Source organism: Gopherus evgoodei, chromosome 10 (assembly GCF_007399415.2).
Source record: "Gopherus evgoodei ecotype Sinaloan lineage chromosome 10, rGopEvg1_v1.p, whole genome shotgun sequence".
Taxonomy (NCBI): domain Eukaryota; kingdom Metazoa; phylum Chordata; order Testudines; family Testudinidae; genus Gopherus; species Gopherus evgoodei.
The window spans coordinates 27,078,949-27,104,385 of NC_044331.1; the positions used below are offsets into that span (position 1 = coordinate 27,078,949).

Genomic DNA, 25,437 nt, shown 5'->3' on the forward strand with positions numbered 1-25,437 from the left:
AACATTGTCAAGTTAGACAGGTCAAAAATTTCACTTGCAATTAAAATTTATCCCACTCCCCTTTTTATTTCAATGCTGCCCTGAATCTGAGATAGGGCTGCAGAAGACACTGATTATTCTCTTTTCCCCAATCCCCTATCTCAACTCAAAATAGCAACAGAATGAAATCTCAGTTTCTTAGCTAGGTCACCTACTCATAACAAATATCTAGGTGCCACTTCAGAGGTACATATGATGCAAGCATGTCACACTGTCTTGCTACTCTGCTATGTGAGCACTGAAATACACAGGAATTCTGTTTTTTAGTCACAGTTTGCCTGCATGTACACAAGATGGGAATGTGCCTGTGTGCAATGCGTTAAATGATCTCTCTTCACTTCCCAATGGGCAAATATCTCTGTCACTAAAACCTCCGCCATGTGTGGCACCAACTTGGCACAGTTCTTGTTGGTTTCATGAAAGAGGTCAAAGACTTGAATGATTATGAGCACTGAACTACCCTGTAGCTCCTGAAGGTGATCCCTCTGGTTCAGAAATAAGGGGTCTTAGAAGGTTATGGGGGAATGCTCGCACATCTTACTCCTGGGTAATTCTATGCCTAAAAATTCTGTGCACAATATTTAAAGCTCTGCATATTTTATTTGTCAAAATAAACACATTATAATCAGGCTTATTTCAATTATTTGATGATTTATTTAACATACCTGTCAGCGAGTATGTCTGTAACAATACAGACAACAACAAAAATTTCAGGAAATGTTTTGACAAATAGATTCCTTACTAGTCATATTAATACAGAACTCTGAGTATCCTGTTCCCCCTTCCTTCATCTACCTTTTATCTTCTGGGTTGTAAACTCTTCCATGTAGGGACTGTCTTTTAGTATGTGTTTCTGTAGCATGTGGTGCAGTGGTGCCTGCCTGTAGCTGAGAGTCTTTGGGAGCACAATACAACTAATCAACATGATGGGTTGGCTCAGAGAAACTCCCTTGGGGCTGCCAACTGATGTGCCAAGACTATGTCTACCCCTGCTTTCCCTGCCAGCTTGGGACTCCAGAGCCCTGCCTGGCTGTGCCAGACATGGTTGCTCCCCCCCCCCCCCCCAGCTTAACTGAAAGCAGTTTAAGAAGTGTTCCTGTCTTTAACACTCAGATGCCCAACTCCCAATGGGGTCCAAACCCCAAATAAATCCGTTTTACCCTGTATAAAGCTTATACAGGGTAAACTCATTATTTGTCCGCCCTCTATAACACTGATAGAGAGAGATGTACAGTTGTTTACTTCCCCAGGTATTAATACATACTCTAGATTAAATAATAAGTAAAAAGTGATTTTATTAAATACAGAAAGTAGGATTTAAGTGGTTCCAAGTAGTAACAGACAGAACAAAGTAAATTACCAAACAAAATAAAATAAAACACATAAGTCTATGCCTAATACAGTAAGAAAACTGAATACAGATAACACCTCACCCTGAGAGGTGTTCCAGTAAGCTTCCTTTTGCAGAAGCCTCATTCTAGTCTGGGTCCAGCAATCACTCACACCCCCTGTAGTTACTGTCTTTGTCCCAGTTTCTTTCAGATATTCTTTGGGATGAAGAGGCTATCTCTTGAGCCAGCTGAAGACCAAATTAAGGGGTCTCCCTGGGGTTTCAATAGACTTCCTCTTGTGAGTGGACACTCCTCCCTCCCGCTGTGTAGAATCCCAGCTACAAGATGGAAGTGACATGGGCAAGTCACATGTCCATCCATGACTCAGAACTTGCAGGTAGCATCCATGGTTCACATGCTACCTTGAACAACCTCAAGTAGACTTCATATGTGCATTGGAGTCTTCCAAGATCCATTGTCCATTAAGTGCTTCTTGTTTGAGCCCTTAACTTGCACATTCCTTTCTCAAGAAGCTGACCGAATGCTTTACTAAGGCTACTTAGAAATCAAGCAAGTACACAGCCAATATTCATAACTTTGAATACAAAAATGATACATGCATACAAATAGGATGAATAGATTTGATAGATCATAACCTTTACAGAGATATGCTAATGGCATATGTAGCATAAAACATATTCCAGCTATGTCATATATACTTTTATAAGCATATTTTCATAAAGCCTTATGGGGTGCAATGTCACAATAAGTGTGTGTGAAAATCGTTTCTTTAGTTATATGGCCTTAATACCAGCCCTCCATAAAAATTTGATTTGGAGTAACTTCAGATTGTTGAAGAGGTTTATTTTTCCTGAACCGATCAACCACACACCATCAATTTATACTATGAATCCTGTATATAACAGAGAAGATCCATTTCCTGTGCAAAATACATGCAGTTACCAGAAATAATTGCAAGGAATACTGGCACTCAAAGTACTGGATCACTGCAAAATAGAAATCTTATCTTGGTTAGTCCTCTGCATAGACTAGCACTACTAGTATCAGTTTTGCAAAGGATCAAAAGCTAAAATGTTTGTTCATTAATTTGAAAAGCAAATGATAGGCCTGAATCCAAGCTCCATTTCCAAAGAGCTCCAAACCTTGGGGAATTTTGCATTCAGACACTGCTCTCATGGCTGGGCCTAACCAAAACCTGATATCTGAACAGCTTTGAGTATTGGGGAACATAGGATCAGGATACATGTCTTATGGATCTGGTCCATCTTGCATTTTGATCTGTGATAAAGTGCTACTACTTATGTTAAAAGTAAAGACTTTAACAAACACAAGAGGGAGGAGGGAGCAGACCTGCTGCCTTTTGAAGTCAAAGGGAGGAGGATTGAGCCCAAAGATTTTATTATACAGCATTTTTGTCTGCAAAGAAAGGAAATTATTTGGGCTACTTTGTTTTTGCTAACATAATGGAAACACGTTTGACATGGCTTCACCAATCTTTGTGCACACACAAAAAAAATACAGACATGAATCTATTGATACCAGAGTTGTTTCCAGTAACCATGAGAGTGAAACCAGTTTCCATGGCAATGGCAGAGTAAATCTGGGAGGATAAAGTTGCATTGGCTGTGTTCTTCACTTCCTTTTGGTAGACTAGTCCCAATGGATTACTGTACACCTACTCCTTAGTTGGCACCAGGTATGCAAAGCTAGTAAATGAAAATGTGGAAATGAAGGTTTTTTTAGTGATGAAGGATGACAATTTTTATTAGCTTTCTTAGTTAGCCGCCTTTGTTTGTTGTTGAATCAGCTGCTTGAGAATTGTACACGTACAGTAGGTTAATATACATTTTTCCACTTTTCCTTGCTCAAGAAATGTAGGATCTGTACCCAGTGAGAGATGGTAAACAATGGTGATAGCATCTAAAAGATTATTAGAAATCAAATTACTTTCACTAACCTCAAACTCCGCAGCTGCTTCTAATCCTAAAGCTGGCGCTAATTGCTGTTATGTCTGATACAGCTTTGTAGAATCTGATACTATTACTTCTTACAATGCTTTGTTTTTAACGTTCTCTAAATCCAGCTGTGATAACTGTTGCCTTTAGCTGCACAGTTACATTATTATTTTAATGTAATTAGAATACATTATATATGTTACAAGGGTAGAATCTGAGCACAAAGCACTGCGTGCTACAGACCTACAGTACATTTTAACTGCTGTGTAGTCTTTCAGAGCACATTTTTCAGGGCACTGTTTTTCCTTTGCATTCAGTGTTCTGTATTTGTTAATGATAAGTACAGGGAGATAACTAGGAGCTGGCCTCCAACAGGATTTGCATCCTGTTCTTCCTCTTTTTATGGTAATTAGTGTGTAATTCCTGCCTGGGGTCCACTATAATCAGACTGTGTTCTTCTCCTCTCCCTTTCTTTTTTGTGATACTACTTTTACTATGAAACATCCAGCAGCAGCAGAAATTATCTTGGCGATATAATAATCATCCTTTAAATACTTCCCTAATTTAAGACCTGGTGATGGTTGTGCACATTTGTCATGGCCTCTGAGCACAGTAAGAGCACAATAGTGCTTTAGTGCGTGGAGCTACATTGTGGCCCATTAAACAAGTTCTAATATCTAACAAAAACCCTTTCTCTAGTTAACAGTTGCGTTTTTAATTAATCACTCATTTTACTTCAGATCTTTCTTATTTTTCTGTGCCTATTTGCATCACTGAAGCAATTATAGCAGAATGAATAATTTCTTCATGACCCTGACAACAGAGCTTTTTCTGATATACTAACAAGGGCATAGATGTAAACTTAGGTGCTGAAACTAGAGTTGCTGGGGGTGTGGCTGCACCCCTGGCTTGAAGTGGTTTCCATCATATACCGGATTTACAGTTTGCTTCAATGGCTGTCAGCACCCCCACTATACAAGTTGTTCCAGCACCCCTGGATTTAAAGATCAGGAATGCTGATATACATGAGGCTCATACATATTTGTGCATCAAAACAAACTTTAAGAAACTTTGCAAATCACTCTGAGCTGTCTCTTGGGTACAGTGAATCGAGGCGACTGCTCCGGGTGCCGCACTTTGGGCCTGTGCTATTGGCTGGCACAGTCGGTCCTGGAAGTGACGGGTTCGTCACATCCGTGCCGGGCCCCGCACCCCCCCTAGGGACAGCCCTGCTTATTCTATTTAGTCATCCTTTTGTGGGGGCATTAAGATTACTCCTATTGTTAGACAGAGGATGTTTTTGAAATCCCTAGTTCACCTAGATATTCTTGTGTCATCTTGAATTTGTTTTTGGCTTATACCTGCCTCCTTTAAAATATCTTCATAAAGCATAAAAGGCATAATACTAAAACAATCTTTCATTAAATCTTAACTGAGCAAATGTTTGTTTACTGTATTTAAAGAAGAGGAAAAAACACCTCTGAGATATTGCACCTCCAGGCCTATAGGCAACAATTAGTTCCATAAGAACTCTATTCAGCTGTTGCCAGAATGGAACCATATACTAACATTTGTAGTCCAGTAACTAATATGACCTTAGTTTTCAAGAATGCCTTCTGCTGTTGTGACGTGCTACATGGATAAAACACGTACAACTGCATGCAATTCCATCGCTGTTTGTATTCATATAAAACTTATAGGAACAACTTAAATGACCACTTTTCAGCATGTGATTAGTTAAAGATATGATTTTTAAGATGATAATTTGGTGAAAGTGACCCAGGATAAACTGTTCGATGTGCACTGCTTCTTTAACCTTCATATTCTCAACATCATTTATTTCATTTGTATATAAGATCCCCTGATGGCTATGTAAATGTTTTTTGTAAGATAACTCTATGTTACACATTTATTTGAAGTGAAAATTAGTTAGTACGTTTACTCAGGCTGAGTTAATACATAACTATAGTAATGTAGAAAATAGAGTCGACTTGGGGAGGAGTATGCGGGGTCATGCGTCCCCTAGATTTGACGCTTGGCTTGGACTGAGCATGCTCAGTAACACTGCTGAAGCCGGCTGCCCTCACTCTGCTCTTCCCTCCCCTTACCCCCTCCATTATTAACAGGCACGGGTTGACTCTGGTAGAAAATAGAGTAGTCACTACTGAAAGCTTCACAAAAGTCTTCACAAGTACAGTAATTGGTGTTACCATGGTATTCATTGTATCCCCTAGATTATATTCCTTACGCTCAGTACTATCTAGGGAATAGCACAAATACTGTAAATACACTAGCTACTTGCAAAGGCATTTGTAATGATTTTGATGGCAACCCCAGAAGGAGCAGGAGCAGGAGGGAATTTGGGCATCGCTGCCTTGTTGCACTGATATGGTTGTAGTTCAGTAACAGCTCCCATATTGGTTTTCTTCCAAGGGTGAAGTTGTGTGGTTCCCAGCAGCTGTTATATTTCTTTGATATTCACAAGGATTTTCCAGTGAAAACAAGTATTCAGATAAAACAGAGGAATGGTATAGCTCTATATTAAGTCTTCATTGATAGGGGTGTTTTATCAGCTGAAGTATAGAAGGTATCTTTTTGGAAAGGGTCAGTCTTTTTTTATCTGGGGTTATAGTGGTAATATCTATTCAATATGCCATTTGTGGAAAGGGGCATTTTATACTTCTGAATAAATAAGTAAATATAGATGCTGAATCACTGAACTGAAGTTTCTGGCTTTTCTCTTTATAATAGATTGAGCAAATGAGGAATGAACTACTTCAAGAAAGAGCTACAAGACAAGATTTGGAGTGTGACAAGATTTCATTGGAAAGACAGGTAAGAGTTGCATCCATACCACCTCAGTGTGTGATCCCTACAAATCTCACAAGCTGAGCAAGGCCATGCTAGATTACTGCCTTGATTGGAAGCATTCAGGTGGCATCTAAGGGCTGTGGGAAGTAGTGCTGGTGATTCACTAGTTTACGCGACATCAGCTCAGTGAGCTTGAGGTGCCTACCATCTTTAGAAGAGACAGATGAAAGTGAGTTTCTGACCACTTGTTGTCAATAAAGATCCCAAGTCATGTTTCATAAGATATTGTTCCCATTGTCCTGGCTGAATTTTAACTCTGTAATTAGGTTCTTCATCCCTGATTTCCCCTGCAGTTTCAATTAAATACAACATTTGTCACTTTTATTTCCTTACTGTACTGTACTGTACAGTGCTATGTAGTTTTATCAGCTCCTGCTTTCATCTCAGAGATGGCAGTATTTCAGTGTTAAGGAAGGAATCCCTATACAGTTCGTCTATATGTTTTGGGATGAAAGACATTATAAATAATAAATATAATAATTGTTTTTGTACAGTTATTAGTTTAAGAAAAATGAGCTACCAATTATATTGATTGGTTTTAAGACTAATGTAGGAAAAATGCAGTAAAATGTCAAAAATACTGTCAGCTAGCCTAGATCTAAAACCTTCATCAGTTTTGGAGGGAGAGATCTTCCAAACTCTAAATACAATTTTGGAGTCCTGCATAATAATTTTAAGCAGTCAAAGTTTGGTCTGATATTTTGCTTCTGCAGAAATAATAATAATACCCAGAAAAATAGCATTCTTGTGAAATAAAAAGTACAGAATTAATAGAAAGAGAACTGTTACTTTCTGTTGCCTAATTTTTTATCTTATACAATAGGAAGTGTTTTAAAACTATTTGATAATGTCTGTGAAACAGTTATCATGCTCTCCCTTGCAGACAGCTAACCTTCTTCCATTTTTATTGTGCCTTTCATCCTGGTGGATTATGAAGCAATTTACAAACCGACATATGCTAGGAACTGCTGACGCACAGCCCCCACTGAGGTTGAACATGTCAAGTACTATTTAACAGGACCACGTGATAGTTTAGGATAAAAGGAGATGAACAATACTTCATCCACTTGCAATAAAAGAGGTATTTAGATAGGTAGAATGTAACTACCAGAATTGGATTGAGGCAGGATTCCAAAATTCATGCCCATAGTCTTACAAAAAGTGTGATGGAACTGTTTCACCCCATTTTAAAGCCTGATCCTGCACTACTGACTCATCTGAGTCAGCCATGCCAACATAATGCTATAGTTAGTAGACATCACCTAAGTAATGAGTGTAAAGGAAAGAGTGCCACCTACTGATACATCAGCAGTTGGGTTTTCCCCATAGATCCTCCAGTTACAGCACTGATTTATCCCACTATAGCCCAGTAAATTATAACTTATGAGATCTGAGGACTTCACAGCTTGAGGTAGCATAACTCAAAACTTTTTTTTTCAGTATTACCCTTCTTTTCATATAAGCTTCTCACTGCTGCTTGATTTCTAACTTTCTTTTGTAATGATTGAGGGGTTCTTTAAGAGAACTCTGACATAAAATTAAGTTGAAACTTTGAAAACGTTATGCATATGTCTTAAATGAACACTGTACGTTTTCGTGCAAACAATATACTAGAGTCTAACTTCAGTCTCTTACTGATTGGTGTATTTTGAAACTCATAAAACTTTACTCAGTGTCATAGCTTCTAATTGTTTTATGCAGTGTTGCTGTTATTGTCAGTCCCAGGATATTAGAGAGACAAGATGGGTGAGGTAATATCCTTTGTTGGACCAACTTCTGTTGGTCAGAGAAACATGCTTTCAAAAGCTTAAAAGATATTATCTCACCCACCGTGTTTCTCTGATAGCTTGTAAGTTTAGTATCAGAGGGGTAGCCATGTTAGTCTGGATCTGTAAAAGCAGCAAAGAATCCTGTGGCACCTTATAGACTAACAGACGTTTTGGAGCATGAGCTTTCGTGGGTGAATATCCACTTCTTCAGATGCATGTGGTGGAAATATCCAGGGGCAGGTATATATATGCTAGCAAGCAAGTTAGAGATAACGAGGTCAGTTCAATCAGGGAGGATGAGGCCTCCTACTGCAAGACAAACCCAAGAAAGAAACCAACAGGACTCCACTGGCCATCACATACAGCCCCCAGCTAAAACCCCTCCAACGCATCATCAAGGATCTACAACCCATCCTGGACAATGATCCCACACTTTCACAGGCCTTGGGTGGCAGGCCAGTCCTTGCCCACAGACAACCTGCCAACCTGAAACATATTCTCACCAGTAACTGCACACCGCACCATAATAACTCCAACTCAGGAACCAATCCATGCAACAAACCTCGATGCCAACTCTGCCCACATATCTACACCAGCGACACCATCACAGGACCTAACCAGATCAGCCACACCATCACTGGTTCATTCACCTGCACATCCACCAATGTAATATATGCCATCATATGCCAGCAATGCCCCTCTGCTATGTACATCGGCCAAACTGGACAGTCTCTACGGAAAAGGATAAATGGACACAAATCAGACATTAGGAATGGCAATATACAAAAACCTGTAGGAGAGCACTTCAACCTCCCTGGCCACACTATAGCAGACCTTAAGGTGGCCATCCTGCAGCAAAAAAACTTCAGGACCAGACTTCAAAGAGAAACTGCTGAGCTTCAGTTCATCTGCAAATTTGACACCATCAGCTCAGGATTGAACAAAGACTGTGAATGGCTTGCCAACTACAGAACCAGTTTCTCCTCTCTTAGTTTTCACACCTCAACTGCTAGAACAGGGCCTCATCCTGATTGAACTGACCTCGTTATCTCTAGCTTGCTTGCTAGCATATATATACCTGCCCCTGGATATTTCCACCACATGCATCTGAAGAAGTGGGTATTCACCCACGAAAGCTCATGCTCCAAAACGTCTGTTAGTCTATAAGGTGCCACAGGATTCTTTGCTACTTGTAAGTTTAGTTTTTACTGCTGATAGTAGAGTCTGTCTTTTGAGGGATCAGAGATTTCCATATGGCATCACATGGCGAGTAATGGATTGTTAAAGTGAGAGAAGATACATAAATCCATGGAGATTTTTTAGTGACCACATGAAAACTTAGAATAAAACTTGAGTGACTTATCTCTCACTACTGATTATATAATTTTTTAAATGTGTGGGTCCTAGGAGGGAAAAGGAAACCTTATTGAAAACCTTGATGGACTTCTTTTGGTTAAAAAGTCTTCTGTTTTCCTTTGTTAATTAATATGTATCTGAGTCCGCCTATGTATTGTTCGGAATATAATGATCTGGCATATGAATATAATACAGTGACTTGTCTTTTAGTGTACTGTGCAGTATTTTTCATCGTGCATATTATAGTTGAGATGAAAAAATAGTAATAGACTGTAGATTGTACCACAAATACGATAAATCACAGCATCATAGAAATGTAGGGCTGGAAGGGACCTCAAGAAGTTATCAAGTCTAGCTCTCTGTGCTGAAGCAGGACTAAGTAAACCCAGATGCTCCCTGACAGGTTTGTCCATCCTGTTGTTAAAAACCTCCAGTGATGGGGATTCCACAACCTCCCTTGGAAGCCTATTCCAGAGCTTAACAACTCTTATAGTTAGAAAGTTTTTTCCGAATATCTAACATAAATCTCCCTAGCTGCAGATTAAGCCCATTACGTCTTGTCCTACTTTTTAGTGGACATGGAGAACAATTCATCAGTGTCCTCTTTATAACAGTCATTAATATATCTGAAGAATGTTATCAGGTCCCCCCTCAGTCTTGTTTTCTCAGGAAAAACAGGCCTAGTTTTTTAACCTTTCCTCATAGATCAGGTTTCATAAACCTTTTATCATTTCTGTTGCTTTCCTCTGGACTCTCCAGTTTGTTCACATCTTTCCTAAAGCGTGGCTTCCGGAATTGGACACAATACTCCAGCTGAGGCCTCACCAGTGCTGGGTGTAGTGGGACAGTTACCACACTCCTGTTAGTACACCTAAGAGAAAAGTGGGTAAAGTAATATCTTTTATTGGACCAACTTTTGCTGGTGAAAAAGACAAGCTTTCAAACTCCGTGTAAATGTGAAAGCTTATCTCTTTCACCAGCAGAAGTTGATCCAATAAAAGGTATTACCTCACGCACTTGAACATCCTGGAACCAATACAGCTACAACAGTGTTGCTCCCAAGAACAATATTAGCCAGCTGCATCACATTGTTTACTCATGTTCAACTTATCATCCACTGTAACCTCCAAAGCCTTTTCAACAGTATTACCACTTGGCCAGTTGTTCCCCATTTTGTAGTTGTACATTTGATTTTTTCTTCCTAAGTGAACTACTTTGCACTTGTCTTTTCTTGAATTTCATCTTGTTGATTTCTGACAAGTTATCTTCCTTGTTTTTCTTTTCTGTTCAAAACACCAAATTTAATTAGTTTACATTAGGTTCTGCCTGGAATATTTAATTTTAAAAATAGTTTTCAGTTTTAAGAAAAAATCACCCAAGCCAGGAATATTCTTTGTTTTGTAAACCCATAACTTAAACTGCATGTGGGTTACCTGCCTGATCCAATCCCACAAGGAAAAAGCTACAATGCCTGAGTGATTTACACCTGCAAAGGAATTGCATGGCCAAACCACAGACCTTTTTAAAGTAAGAATGGAAGTATTAAGAATGGAAACATTGTCAGATCCTTGCTCACAACAGTGGCACTGGACACAGCTATAATACTGCTCACACGTATGTGACGCCTTTTATTATATATGCAGCAGCCGGCCGTAGAGATGTTCAGAATTTTAGACAAAACAATTTGTCATGGATATTAAAATAATTCCAGCGTGATGTAGGAAATATTGACCTATGTACAGAACAGTGAATGGAGGGGGCCACAAGTTAGAGAAAACAGAGCCGCTGGCAAACTTTCCGAAGGTTCAGGGGACTTCAAGCCAAGGAATCCAATTCAGGCCTGTTTCTAATTCTTAATCTGGATTAAATCCTTCAAAGCATAACTCTGAAACACAAAGATGGGTTGGCTAGGGGTTACAAGCCTCCCCACAAAGATTTCACCGGCTGACTCTTGTCCAGAAAAAAAACACACCTCTTTTTGCTTACTCACTGAATGTAAAGCACCTTAGCCCCTGTGTTTCTCTGTGTGGACTTGTTTTGTATTAAAGCATTGCTTATGTTTGTTAATATGCCGATGGTGATATTTTAAATAATGTATGTTCTAATTCTAGAACAAAGATTTGAAGAGCCGAATCCTTCACCTTGAAGGTTCTTATAGGTCCAGTAAAGAAGGACTTGTTGCTCAGATGGAAGCAAGGATCACTGAGCTAGAGGGACGGCTTGAAAATGAAGAGAGGTAAAACAAGCTAAATTCAGAGCCTGGAAAGTGTGTGTACAAATAGGTGGGTGGCACTGTGCTAATTTAGTGTGACTTGGAAGTTTGTGTAGTCTCCACGCCTATCCTTGCAAAACATTTTCACAAGCACTGCATTTGCATGACATTTTGTTTAAAAGCAAGCATTTAACATGTTCTTTTTGATTGCTACATCAGTACAAAATCAATATGGGAATTATTATACAACCCCTAACACTGGGTTGCCATACTAACTAGTAGCATTAGACATACCTCTTATTTTATCAATAGCTGCCATCAGTTATAGTCACAGAAATGCCAGCTATAATTAAACATTTCTGTTTGCAGATGCATTTCAGCATTGATTTTTGGTGAGAAGTGCTTCTTACCTTCTGAACTTTCTCAGTACAGCATTGAGAAAATAAGTATATTTTTCCTTAAGTGTTTCATGCTTTGAATAAAATTTCATTATATTGCACAGAATCAATACATCAAAGCAGATACCATTAGTATTTATTTTGCACTTACAATATCACAAGGGCATAGGCTCAGAAGAATTTGGAATTATTCCAGCTGCCATTTCTACATGTCTGTGTTTTTTAGGGATCGGGCTAATCTCCAGCTAAGCAATCGCAGACTTGAACGGAAAGTGAAGGAATTAATGTTGCAAGTAGATGATGAACATCTCTCACTGACTGACCAAAAGGACCAGGTAGACAGAAAGATTTATACATAAACAGTCTGTTATTTCTATAAATATAAATTACCGAGCATTGTAAAGACAAGGATACTTAAGGTTTAGAATACAGATAAATGCTTGATGATTATTTTTTGTGAACTGATTTTACAAGATTCTTTTATTCCTGATGCCATTGTGTTCCTCAGCCTAGTAGCAGTAAGTGGGGAAATGTGATGTTTTAGGCTTCTCCTAAGACTTTAATAAAATGAAGGCGTTTCATATACAGATTACTAGCAGTGCACTAGTTTTTGTTTATTTTTAAAACTTCATTGAACACCAGAAAGTGTCATCAACCAGATGCAAATGCATACATTAGAAAGCAATGTATGTTGTCCCTTACAAAAAAAATCCTCTCTAAAGAAAGAAGCTTTTTAGATTTTTTTCATATAAGCATATTCTGCAATTTGTAGTAGCAATGTGCATTACCATTTCATGTGACTTTTCCTGATTCCTTGCTTACAGCATCGTTTGTTTTAGTAAACTGAGTCAAATAGTCTTTATTCCACCTAGTGAAGTAGCAGATTACACTTTCCAAAATGTTTGCTGTGGCAACAGTTATTCTGTCTGTCTGTCTGTCTGTCTGTCTATCTATCAAGTCTGTTAGTGTAGCTTAAACTAGGTATGTAGTTGTACCCATGTCACTCCTAGGATATTAGAGAGACAAGGTGGGTGAGGTAATATCTTTTATTGGACCAAGTTTGAAAGTTTGTGTGTCTCACCAACAGAAGTTGGTCCAATAAGAGATATTACCTCACCCACCTTATCTAGCTTTAACTATGAAACTCCAGTAACTCCAGGCATAGTTGTTTTTTTTTCCTTTTTGAACACTGGATGCTACCACTGCATTGATCTGTACAATTATACATCTTCACAGTAGCTAGGAGGTATCTGTTTTTTTCTTTTCAATTTCAAAAACTGCATTTACAGGTCTGTCTCATCTTACACTGGGGTTGCATTCCGCAGTTAGCGTGTAAAGCGAAAACCACGTATAGTCAAAATTACATTAAGTGTAATGGCGGGCGGAATCTCCCGCACTACAGGAACAATATTTAAATTGTTATTTTTCTCTTCTTGTTTTGTTTTGTTTTGGTTTTTGCCAACTGCGTAAAGCTGAATTCGTGCATGTTAAATGCGCGTAAGATGCGACAGACCTGTACCATTACTTGATTGATTAGTCTCAAAGACTAATGCTGACTTTCAGCTACTGCCCAGGTACAGTTGTGCAATATCATGACATTGGCAAAGTTGAGAGTTCATTCCCCAACTCATAGATGGCAGGGAGAACAGAAATCCTTTATCAAAATATTCCTCTGATCAGCTGCTGTTTAAATATTTCAGTTGAGTTTGCGTTTGAAAGCAATGAAACGTCAAGTTGAAGAAGCCGAAGAAGAAATAGACAGACTGGAAAGTGCCAAAAAGAAACTTCAGAGGGAGTTAGAAGAGCAAATGGATATGAATGACCAATTGCAAGGACAACTTAATGCTGTGAAGAAGGAATTAAGGTGGGATTTCTTATAAAAGCAGATCCCTAGAACAGGCCCACACACCACCAAATGTACACTGCACTGCAGTTCTCACAGAATACTTATGAATGTCTTCTAGTAGCATTGAGAATTAGTGCAAAAATTAAAGACCTGCGTACATTTGCCTTGTAAGCCATCATTTCCCTGACTTGCATGCTTAATTTGGCTCATATAGTCTTAGCCTGTGAACAATGCTTTTCTTTGTCAAATTTCATTTTAAATTATATTGTAGGAGCGTAAAACCAGGACTCTGTAGTTCCAGATCTTTGTTTATGTATCCATTGCTCAAAACCAATAATGTACTTATAAAACAAATGGAAAATGCTAATCTCTTACTGCTCCGGCCCATCAGACTGGGACTGCCCACTGGCAGCTTAGGATGTTTGCTGACTCAGATGCAGAGCCGGCGGCAATGCTCCTGCAATACCACACTCCTGGGAGCTGCAGAGCCTGAGCGCGGTGAGCGGGGAGCCAGGGGGCACAAGGGGACTGCTACCCGCATGCATCCGCTGCAGGAGCCCCCGGGGGTGGGGGCACCGGGCCGCAGCCTGGGCAGGTGCGCTCCCCGGCTCTCCCCTCACTGCATTTGGGTTCTGCAGCTCCTGGAAGTGTGAGCCACCGCTGCCCCTACCCTCCCACTGCCTCAGCACTCTGCAGGGGAGAGGCTATGCGCGCGGTAGCCCGGCAGTGTGTTTTACCTCCACGTGGAGCCACCCTCTGACCGGCTTGGGCATGGTAAAGGGAGTCCTGGGGGGGCAGTCAGGGAACGGGGAGGGTTGGATGGGTCAGGAGTTCTGTGGAGGGGCTGTCAAGGGGCGGGGAGTGGTTGGATGGGGACATGGGAATCCCGGGGGTCTGTCTGGGGGCAGGGGTGTGGATAAGGGTTGGGGCAGTCAGGGGACAGGTAGAGGGTAGGGTCCTAGTGGGGCAGTTGGGGGGGGTCCTCAGGAGGGGACAGTCGGGACAAGGATCAGGGAGGCTTAGGTAGGGGGTAGGGTTCCGAGGGGCAGTTAGGGGCAGGGGTCTCAGGAGGGGGAAGTGAGGGGACAAGGAGCTGTGGGGGTTGGGGGTTCTGATGGAGGCAGTCGGGGTGGGAAGTGGGAGGGAGTGGATGGGGCCCGGGCTAGGCCAGGGCTCTCCCCTCTTTTTTGATTGTTGAAATATGGTAACCCTAGGTGAGGGGGGAACTGGAGGGCAAATGGGAGCTGAAGCCAGCCTGCAGGAGCCCCTGTGGGGGGGCACCGAGCCACAGCCTGGCCAGGAGGAGCGGGGTGAGGTGCGGCTGTTCCCTGCTAGCGGTGCTGCCGCCTTTGCAGGGCTCCTCCCCCCCACACCACGCCAGCTCCCTCCATGGCTGGGGCTCCCTGCTGCTGCAAGCAGGATGCTCTGGCTCTCTGGTGCCTCCAGAAGGCTCGTTGGGATTTGCCCCCTCAATGAACCAATGTGCAAGGAGGGTGAGGGGGCACAAGGTGGAAGTTTAGCCTAGGGCGCAAAATATCCTTGCACTGGCCCTGCCCCAGGGGGTGCATGCACCCCAGGTTAAGAACCACTGCACTAAACTGATAAGATCTGCATTTTAATTTAATTTTAAATGAAGCTTCTTAAACATTTTAAAAAACTTGTTTACTTTACATACAACATAGTGTATAGACTTAGAGAGAGAGACCTTCTACAAACGTTAAAATGTATTACTGGCACGCGAAACCTTAAATTAGAGTGAATAAATGAAGACTCGGCACACCACTTCTGAAAGGTCACTGACCCCTGGTGTATTATAAAGTCTTTTATCAACATGAGTTGGGGATGGGTGAAAGTCTCAGGAATGGTGTTCAGCCCTCCCACACCCTGTATTCTGTGTAAACTAAACATGCTAGTGGAAACATTTCAAAATGATGGATATTTGAAGCTTTTGAGAGGTTTGGAAATGTCTGAATAAGTGCCAGCTGTGCTAAATTAGTAGAGAGGTGAGGTGCTCAAAGATGCATGATAAATTGCGGAGCTATGTGGTAAATGAATTTATTACATGGGTTTCATTCCACACTTGTATGGAAGATATAGTTATATAGATAGCAGTTTGGGGTACTTACATGCTTTTGAAAATCCTTCTCTAAGTAATTTAGGAGAATAAGTCCCTGTGGCTTACTTAAAGTAACATAGGCACTAATCCCAAGCAGAATAAATATAATCAGTGCTACTGTGTTAGTTTTCCAGAATACATGTTACACATACATCCATATGGTATCGCTGTATAGACATGTATATATTTTTGTTGTAGCAGACGGAAGAAGTCACCAAGTAAAGTGTTGACTGATCTCGATGATGATGACGATGATGATTTCAGTACGGATGGAGAGAGTCTCTATGAAGCACCTTCAGGATGTAAATCCTCAAAAGACAATGATACAAAAAGCTAAAACTGACTCAAACCTGTGATTCTGTTAAACTAATTTAGGCCGATCTATTATCAAGGACCTGCAGATTCCAATAGTCAAAAGACTAGGCAGATTCGAGAGCTGAAGATCTTTACATCTGTATTGTGCCATTTTCATATTTAGATCTTCTTTGTGTAAAACAGAAAGCAAGATTGCATTTGTAAAACATCTAGAAATATGGCATGTACCTGTTTACCTTTGAGAAAACATTTATAACTGGGATGATGTTTCACATCAGAAATGTGATTTTGCTAAAATTCTGTTTAAAGTAAGTAAACCGAAATGAGACCCATCTGAAAGTCATTGAACATTACTTTATTGGAGGTTGTTGCTAAAGAGTTTTTTCCTAGAATGTAGGAAACCAGAGTGCAGATTATTATTTAATGATTGTAAGTAGGGGAAACTGATGTATAGAATGTACATATTTTAAACTAGACTTTTTATTAACTACTCTAGTGCCATTTTGTAAACCTTCAAAAATTTTATAGATCAGTTTCATATGAAAAGTACTTAAATCTATTTTGAACATTATACATTTTAACTAAAAAAAGAAACACATACATTTTACAAATACATGTATTAAGGGAGCAGATTCGTTGTTTTCAAGGCAAGAAACACAGTTGAATTTTAAATTCAGTATAAATTTTACTATATGTCATCTACAAATTAGAGGTCAGATGCTGGCTTCGTGATTAAACCCTAAAACCTTAATCCTGTTTGTTGACTTCAAAGGGACCATTACTTGGGTACAGTTAGCAAGAGGTGGTCCTAGGATTATAGGAATCTTTTGTCTACACTGAGAAGAAGTTTAGTTGTTGCTTGCAACGTTTTTCCCTGAAGATGGCTTATTGCTGCCAGGTGCAGAGCACTCTGGGCCTTATCAGGAAAACACTTTAAGCACCTGGTTTACTTGAAGCCTGTGAGCATTCCCATTGATTTTGGTAAGATTACTCATGGGCTTCAAATTAAGCACATTCTTAAGTGCTTTGATGAACTGGTCCCAGAGTGCTCTGTACCTAGCAGGATGGAGCCCAGGCTTGAGGAAGAGTTAATATTTAACACATACCCCATAATCTGATTTTATACCATGTTCTTTAGTGCCTGTTCATAACATTTTGCAGTCTCCAGGAATATATGCAGTGTTTCAGTTTATGGCACGTTGGAGATTATCTTGATCAGTCCTGTTAAGAAATTTTGAAAAACATGCATTGGAAATTTGTGGGTTTTATGTGAAACTTTTTACAGTTCATTACTAAATGTATTATCACCTGTATAATTTGTATCATGCCTCCTCCCTGCTTTGCTTTTTTGCAAATTTAGCATCTTTGGACATATGTTGCCAAATAATTTCGATAATAAGCCATAGCTAAATCCTATCTGATTAGCATCTTCTTTCAAATGATATTTAAGTAAGCACTTCTCTGCTACATGGACCAGATAACCATTTATTTTGATGTAGTTCTAAAATTATTAGAACCTGGAGATGTTAAAATCTTCCTTTTACTCCTGCAGACTTACCTACAGAAGAAGTTAAACTTTGCAGTTCTGAAAGTGATGGAACTGTTTATTTTGGGGGTTTTGTTTTTGTTTTTAAATAAGTAAAAAGCCATATCACAAGCAAATATCACATCTCTTCCAATGCGGTTACAAAGAAACTAAACAATTAAGGCCCCAGTCCTGCCATTCACAATGTGAGGGTGCAGCAATCTATCCCTTGTTGTAAATTGCAGGATCAGAGCCCATATCATCATCATCTTATATATGATTTCAATAGCACCTGACATTCGTAATAAATAAATTACTACTATCATCCAGATTACATTATCTCTGACATTTATATATGCTTTCCAGTTAATTAGTTTTCTGGTTTATATAAATGTAATCCCTTTTCAGTGATCTCCTTTGTAGTACTTCAGTAATGTTAAAAAATAATCTGGAAAATCTGCGCTATGCTGTATTGACAATCATCCAATAATAACCTGTTGTGATTTATTTTTTGTTTATTTTACATTTTAACATGGATTTAACTGTAAACAGCTGATAATTTTACGTTCTGTTTCAGCACTCTTATTTTAATGTTCAATAAATTACTATTCTTTCAAGCCATTGAAAAAAGATAAATTAATATTGCAGCTACCTCCAGGTACACTAAACTGCAAAAGAAAAATCATTTAAAATAAACTGTATCAGCCAAACTCATTCATTTCTACTTTTTATGTCAAATTGTGGTTGATTTGGTGTTCGAACTGCATACTGCAGAATGCATGCATTTAAAATATATTAAGAAAAAATAATCCTGGAAATATTAATGTTATAAGGAAGTTTCTATATTTCCTTCCACTTGGAAAGGTAGATTTAATCCAGAACATTTCTGTTTTACAAGAAGATGGAAAATCTTATAAAAAAGCTTATAAAAAATAATATAGAAGAAAGAGCAATATTTGTTGTAAACTCTAGTAAAGGTATAGATGAAATTAACACTGCCCTTATCCATACAGTTAGGTTTTATAATAATTGGGCCTACAACTTTATCCTAATTATAATCTGAATTGAAGGAAGTGAGTGAAAGTTCATTAACTGTCACAATAACCTCTAACAATAAATATGGATGGGAAATGGTGCAAAAGGGAGTCAGAGTGAATTAGTCCAAACAAAGAGGCCTACTAATATAATTCAAGGACTGTGTTAAGATCATATCTGGTAAACTAATGAAATGTGCGAACAGAAATCAATGGACCAAAATTGGTGTGTCAGAAATTAGGCCTAATTGGTGAACAAAATGATGAGGAGATGAGCAATTCCAACCAGCACTCCCTTTTGGGATCCTCAGAACAAAACAAAACAAAGATTAGAAGCAGCAGAAGAAGCTATTTGCCAACAACCGCTGCAGCAACCTTTGTCATCATGCCTGCCACCCATACCATCTCCTGGGACCCCAGGGTCTGCTGTGACATTGTTGGGCCTTCATCATCTGAATTCCAAAACGTGTCCTGACAAGACCAGGACCAACGAGAGGGACCCAGATGACATTGTCACCTCCACCAGCTCTGGCTAAATCCTGAATACCATCTGGAACTTGGGATTTTGTTGGCCCTTCCCTTCCCTGCATGTGTCCTTTTCCTTCCCCACCTTATTTGTTCTCTTTTTTCTTTTTGCCTTCTGTTCAGAAAGAGTGTGGCTTACCTGGCCAAGTCTGTGTATTTTGCCATACCGCTGTAACCCTATGATCAGAGACAAACTGATAAAGCAATGCCCTAACCAGCCTGATGCTGGTACAACAGAGTAGCTGATAAGACCATGTGCTCTGCCTTTTTTTTTTCCAGCAGTGACGTTGCAAGTGAAAGTCAACGCTAGAGATAGAAGCTGCATTTTCTGTCTTTGCTGTTCTCTTCTGTCCCCTTCTGCATGCGTTTGCCTTGTCTTCTAGGAAATGGGATTGGACTTTAACAGCAGCTTCAGCCTATTTCAACTAACTTATCTTTTCCCCCAAATGGACAATTATTACCATCTATAATACCATCTACAAGACTGTCAAAGAGTTTTTCCTTCTAAAATCTCTCTCCAGCTACCGGGAAAGGGAACCAGGTATGTTAAAATAAAAGCCTTACTTTTCAAATGCTTTTAACTATATTTCCTTCTTTTTCTGTATCTTTTAAATAATAGGTTATAATAGTGTTTAATGGTGTGTTTGCCCTGGTACTAAGCAGCCTGAGGTGTCTGTGTATCAAGCCCTGATCCCTGTTTAACATTGTTATTTAATGTTAACACTGTTGATTCTTTGGGCTCATCTAAATTAATACAACTCTGCTCATCTGGGAAAGATGGTTTTCCTTTAGATTTCTGCAAATATTGTCTGAAGGTGATAGAAATCCTTAAATGGCCGTGCTGAAGCAACAGAAAAGGGCACTTTCCCTCAGCACTCAGAGCATTCTGATTGAATAGTGTCATCCCTTGAGAGCTGTTTGGCACCTGTCTTTGCACCATGTCAATAATTATTTGGATTTCATTTGCAAATTAAACTTGTTTGTAATATGACCAAGCAACACTTCTGTATTATATCTTGGAAATTATTCTGCTGATATTAGCTGATATTAAACTGTCACGTTTTGCATGTCATAGATCCTCAGCTAGCAAAAACAAGAATCTATTCACAGTTTACCAGGGTTGGAAGGTCAGCACCTCAGTGATTTTAATTATTTCAGTTTAGCACAGAAAATATTTTTTAGCTCCAGTCAGGAGCTTCCCATGTTTTAAGATTGAGAACCTCTGATATTCCAACCAAAGCAGCTTTCATAATAAAGAGGTTGATTAAGGCTGTCCAAATTGATTAGCAATTATTTCTCCATCTATCTCACGTAAACCTTGTTCTAGACTCAAATGAAATCCTTTTTCAGATTATGAAAGTTTCCTTGCTTTTTTTCACACTAGTATTTTATGTTCCTCTGCACTTCTGAATTTCAGGAGAAACTAGTCTCATGATGCTGCTGGCCTAACAACAAGTGAGTAACTATGGAAAGCTAAGAAAGCCTGTTCTTGTGAGATATAAGGTATCTGTACACTTCAAGCTGGATGTGCAGCTTCCAGCTTGAGGAGACATACCTATGCTAGCTCTGATCAAGTTAGCATGCTAAAAATAGAAGTGTCGTTGCAGTGACACAAGCAGTAGGAGGGGCTAGCCACCCAAGTATGTACCTAGGGTCTCGTATGAGATCGCCCTTGGGGCAGCTGACCCCTTGCACCATGGTGGCTACACTTTTATTTTCAGTGCACTACTTTAATCAGAGCTAGAGCTGGTATGGGTACCTGAGATCGAAATCACACCTCCCAGATTGAAGTGTAGACATCCTTACATGCACATGAGCATAAGGGAATTTGGTGGTTACACATACTCTGAATTTTTCAAGCTTTTCCCATCAGCCCTTAGTCCTTCTGCTTTGACCCTGGCATATTTTACAGGATAAACAGGGCCAGATCATTTCCAAGATGAGTCCAGGCATTGGTGATATAGTGGGTGTTTCTCTTTTTGTCTAAAGTATCCATACTTTATGCCTATGCATGGGCTTAGAGAGCACTGAGGTGGTGTTTTTCAAGTGAGATATTCAACTGGGCTTTTGGAAACTTGTAGTCATTTACAGATGGCATGTGACCCATCATAAGAATTAAACTTCTAACCATGATCATTTAAATTACATTCTGCTTAACTAAACTCATTTTGCAGTTGTTATTGTCTCTTCTCTTTAAACAAATATGTACCTTTTTCATATTAAATTTTCTGGCAGCTCACAGATTGTCTAACTGCAAATTCATGGGTCTGAGAATTAGGAGCTCTGGGCTCTAGTCCTGGCTCATTCTCTAACAGGCTGTGACCCTTTGACTATGCAACTTAGTTTCTCTGTGCCTCAATTTCCTTATGTGTAAAATGAGAATAGTAAAACATACATATCATAAAGGGATTGAGATGCTTTAATTCACTGATATTTATGAAGTATGTTAAGATTCTTGAATGAGAAGTACTATACAAGTGCAAAGTGTCTATATACTAAGATTCTGGGACCGTCACACTGAGTGTCACTTTGAAGCCTAGAACTTCTTGAGTCAGTGTGACACAATGGAAGCAGCTACAAGCATGGTTGAGAAATGTCTTTGTTTAGTCTATCAGCAGGTTCAATCATCACTGGGCTTTGCAATCTAGTACCATCCAATTCTTAAGTTCTCAGCCTTTTTTACTTTACACATTACCCCAGTGTAGTATTCAGGTACAGTAAGGCATGTATCTAGGCCATGCCAAGAGTCCTAGAGCACTGTGATATCAGTGATAGCTCAAGCAATCACCAGCTTGACTCCATAGCTAATTTGTATGCAACAATTTCATTGGTTGTATGAGGAAGACTGCATAGATGATGAATGAGTTGGCCCAACTGCCATGCAGGTTGAACAGCACCTCTTTCAGCTAAATGTAAAAAAAAAAAATAAAATAAAAAACAGTCAAAAACATTGCCCCCATATTCTTCAACACTCTTTACCACACTATAATGCCTACAAACACAGACCCTGATTTAAGAAGGGATCTCTATTCAGTAAAACCTAAACATTTAAAAGGTCATATTTCTTTTACTGCATGGGTGGAGAAGGAGAAAACTAAAGCTAGAGAGGGGCCTATATCCCATTCCACACCTCCAGTATTTGGGAAACTTCTGGTCCAGATGTGAACTTCATGGCTCAGACTCCAGTTAAAACTAGCCTCGTGTGCAGGAGGAATTCTCACAGGGCAGCTACATAGACCAGAGATGTATGAATGAGGTGATAGGTCAGATAAGTGAATTGTTATGTAAAAAAAGATTAAACAAAATGTTAAAAGAGAAGGTGCATGATTTAAATAAAACAGATTTTTCTTTAACTTCATTGATGCATAGGGAGGACTCTAAGCTTTAATTCCCATTATCTGGAATAATTCTGTTAACTAAAATGTACCTTTTAGAATTGCATGGTGAAATCCTGGCCCCTTTGAAATTAATGGGAAAACTCCTTCTGATTTCAATGGACTCAGGATTTCTCCCATCCACTGTATTTTAAAAACAAACAAACAAAAACTATTGATAAATTTAGAATGGGAGGAAATAAAGATGTTAATGATGTAGAAAGCTTCTCCTGCTGCGACTTGGATGTGAGGACTGACCGACATGGCTTTTGTAAGGCCTTGGGGTCTCACAATGAGTGACCTTTTGAAAATGATGAGCTATTTCATTGCAGTAATGCATATTGATTTCTTTTGCCCTTGTTCTACACATCTGATGCACCGAGTTGAAAGATCAATACAAATTGTTGAGAATCAGTGGGCAAATATTTTCCTAATTTAGCATATGTGCCTTTTTAATATATAGTCTCCATTAAAAAAAATTCTCTAGGTACTGTATCTTGGTTATTGGATTGTATAATTTGCTGGTTAACCTGTGTATTTCTTTAATTTATGTTCATGCTTTTCAAGTCAAATGCTTTCCTCCTTTCTTGATTGAGTTAAATAATTTGTTCTGATTTATAGTTGATTTTGTAACATATTCTGGAAGATGCGTGCAACTCTCATTTGTCTAGTGCCAACTGCATGCTTTGCTGAGCGTGCCCAGTTATGCACTAGTTGAGTTTATATGCATTTTAGGATCAAGCAGCATATTTCAGTAATTAAATGTTGATGTATTTAGCCTGCTTGAACTTCAGTGGAGTGGGGCATTTCGGTTACTTAATTTTTGCTAACTGTATTCATCAAGTAACATAGCAGCGTGTTCCTATCCTTTGCTGACTGAGCAACATTCTTTAGTGATCATCAAGGTTCATAAAGCATTTAGTTTGTTCACATTTCCATAATGTGCTGATTAAGTTACATATTTAAGCTGTTGCCCTCGCCATGTTACTCAGGCCCAGTTTTGCAGCCAGAATTTCAGAATCACGTTTCACAACTTGCTCTAGGGGATTTGGCTATCAGTGAAAAGAAAAAAAATACAGAATAATTTTTTAATGAAAGGTTTATAGGAAAATTATTGTTTTTCTTAAGGCACTGAGAGTCCATGAGAGAGAAGAGAGAGCAAGAGCGAGGGCTGTAGTAGCCAGCAGAACACTTACCATTTTGTATATAAACATTGATATAGACTATCTTCTTTTCATCTCTGAATCTTTGTATCATAAGAGTATTACTACTGGGATAAAATAGTCTACAGCATCCATACTTGCTCCATTCTCCTCCTGTCCAATCCCTGTTCCATGCACCTTTGCCTAGTAAGTTTACCAAGTTTTCACTGTACGGGCAGAGTGGTCTGAGTGATTCTATTGTGCAATAGAAAAGACCCACTCTCACAATGGTAATTGTTAGATGCTACTTCTAGGGAACGTGCATGTCAGATATGCAGAGTTTTATGCTACAGGACAATTGAATTCTGTAACTGTTTCATACTTACTTCATAGCTACGTTTGCTATAAGTGCTGATGAATACACACAGATACGTGAATAGATCTGTCCTATATTCAGAGACTACATACAGGTTGTTGAAGTACAAGGACAAACAAGAGCCACATGAGCATGAAATAGTATGTGCATTTTTCAATGGATGCAGAATAATACAAGAAAAAGCTACCGTGTCCATCTGTCACTGTCCAACGGTTCAGTTCAAGCAGCCTGAATTTACCTATACTTAGCACTTTCACAACACTTGACTTTTCCAAAGGGCTTTACAAACATTGACTAATTACTCCTTACTATACCTCTTTGAAATACAGGGATTATCTCCATTGTCCAGATAAGGAAACTAAAACAGAAAGGTGAAATGATTGTGCAAGTCAGTAGCAGAACTAGGGGTTCTACAGGTTGACTGTGCATTGTGTGAAAAAATACTTCCTTTTGTTTGTTTTAAACTTGTTGCCTATTAATTTCAAGTGGTGACCCCTAGTCCTTGTGTTATGAGAAGGAGTTCCATACCCCTAATAATTTTTGTTGCCTTTTTCTGAAACTTTTCCAATTCCAATATATCTTTTTTGAGATAGTGCAACCATATCTGCACACAGCATTCAAGATGTGAGTGTACCATGGACTTATATAGGGGCAATATGATATTTTCTGTCTTATTATCTATCTCTTTCTTAATGATTCCCAACATTCTGTTTGCTTTTTTGACTGCCACTGCACACTGAATGGATGTTTTCAGAGAACTATTAACAACAATGCCAAGATCTCTTTCTTGAGTTGTAAAAGCTAATTTAGACTCCATCATTTTATATGTATAGTTGGGATTATGTTTTCCATTGTCCATTACTTAGCATTTATCAACACTGAATTTCATCTGCCATTTTGTTGCCCAGTCATCCAATTTTGAGGAATCCTTTTGTAACTCTTTGCCGTCTGCTTGGGACTTAACTATCTTGAGTAGTTTTGTATCATTTGCAAATTTTACACCTCACTGTTTACACTTTTCCCAAATCATGTATGAATATGTTGAATAGGACTGGTATCAGTTCAAACTCCTGGGGGACACCACTATTTACCTCTCTCCATTCTGAAAACTGACCATTTATTCCTATCCTTTGTTTCCTATCTTTTAACCAGTTACCAATCCATGAGATGACCTTCCCTCTTATCCCATGACTGCTTACTTTGCTTCGGAGCCTTTGGTGAGGGACCTTGTC

The 25,437-nt window shown here is 39.2% G+C and overlaps 1 protein-coding gene across 1 annotated transcript in view; it reads left to right on the plus strand.

Moving 5' to 3' along the window:
• CGNL1 (cingulin like 1) overlaps positions 1–18,453 on the plus strand; it is a 113,570-nt gene extending 95,117 nt beyond the window's left edge. The window contains 5 exon segments of the mRNA XM_030578895.1: positions 6,098–6,181; positions 11,454–11,578; positions 12,179–12,287; positions 13,653–13,816; positions 16,116–18,453. Of these exon segments, the coding sequence (XP_030434755.1) occupies positions 6,098–6,181; positions 11,454–11,578; positions 12,179–12,287; positions 13,653–13,816; positions 16,116–16,251 (618 nt within the window). The 3' untranslated portion in view covers positions 16,252–18,453.
• The last annotated feature ends 6,984 nt before the right edge of the window (positions 18,454–25,437 follow it).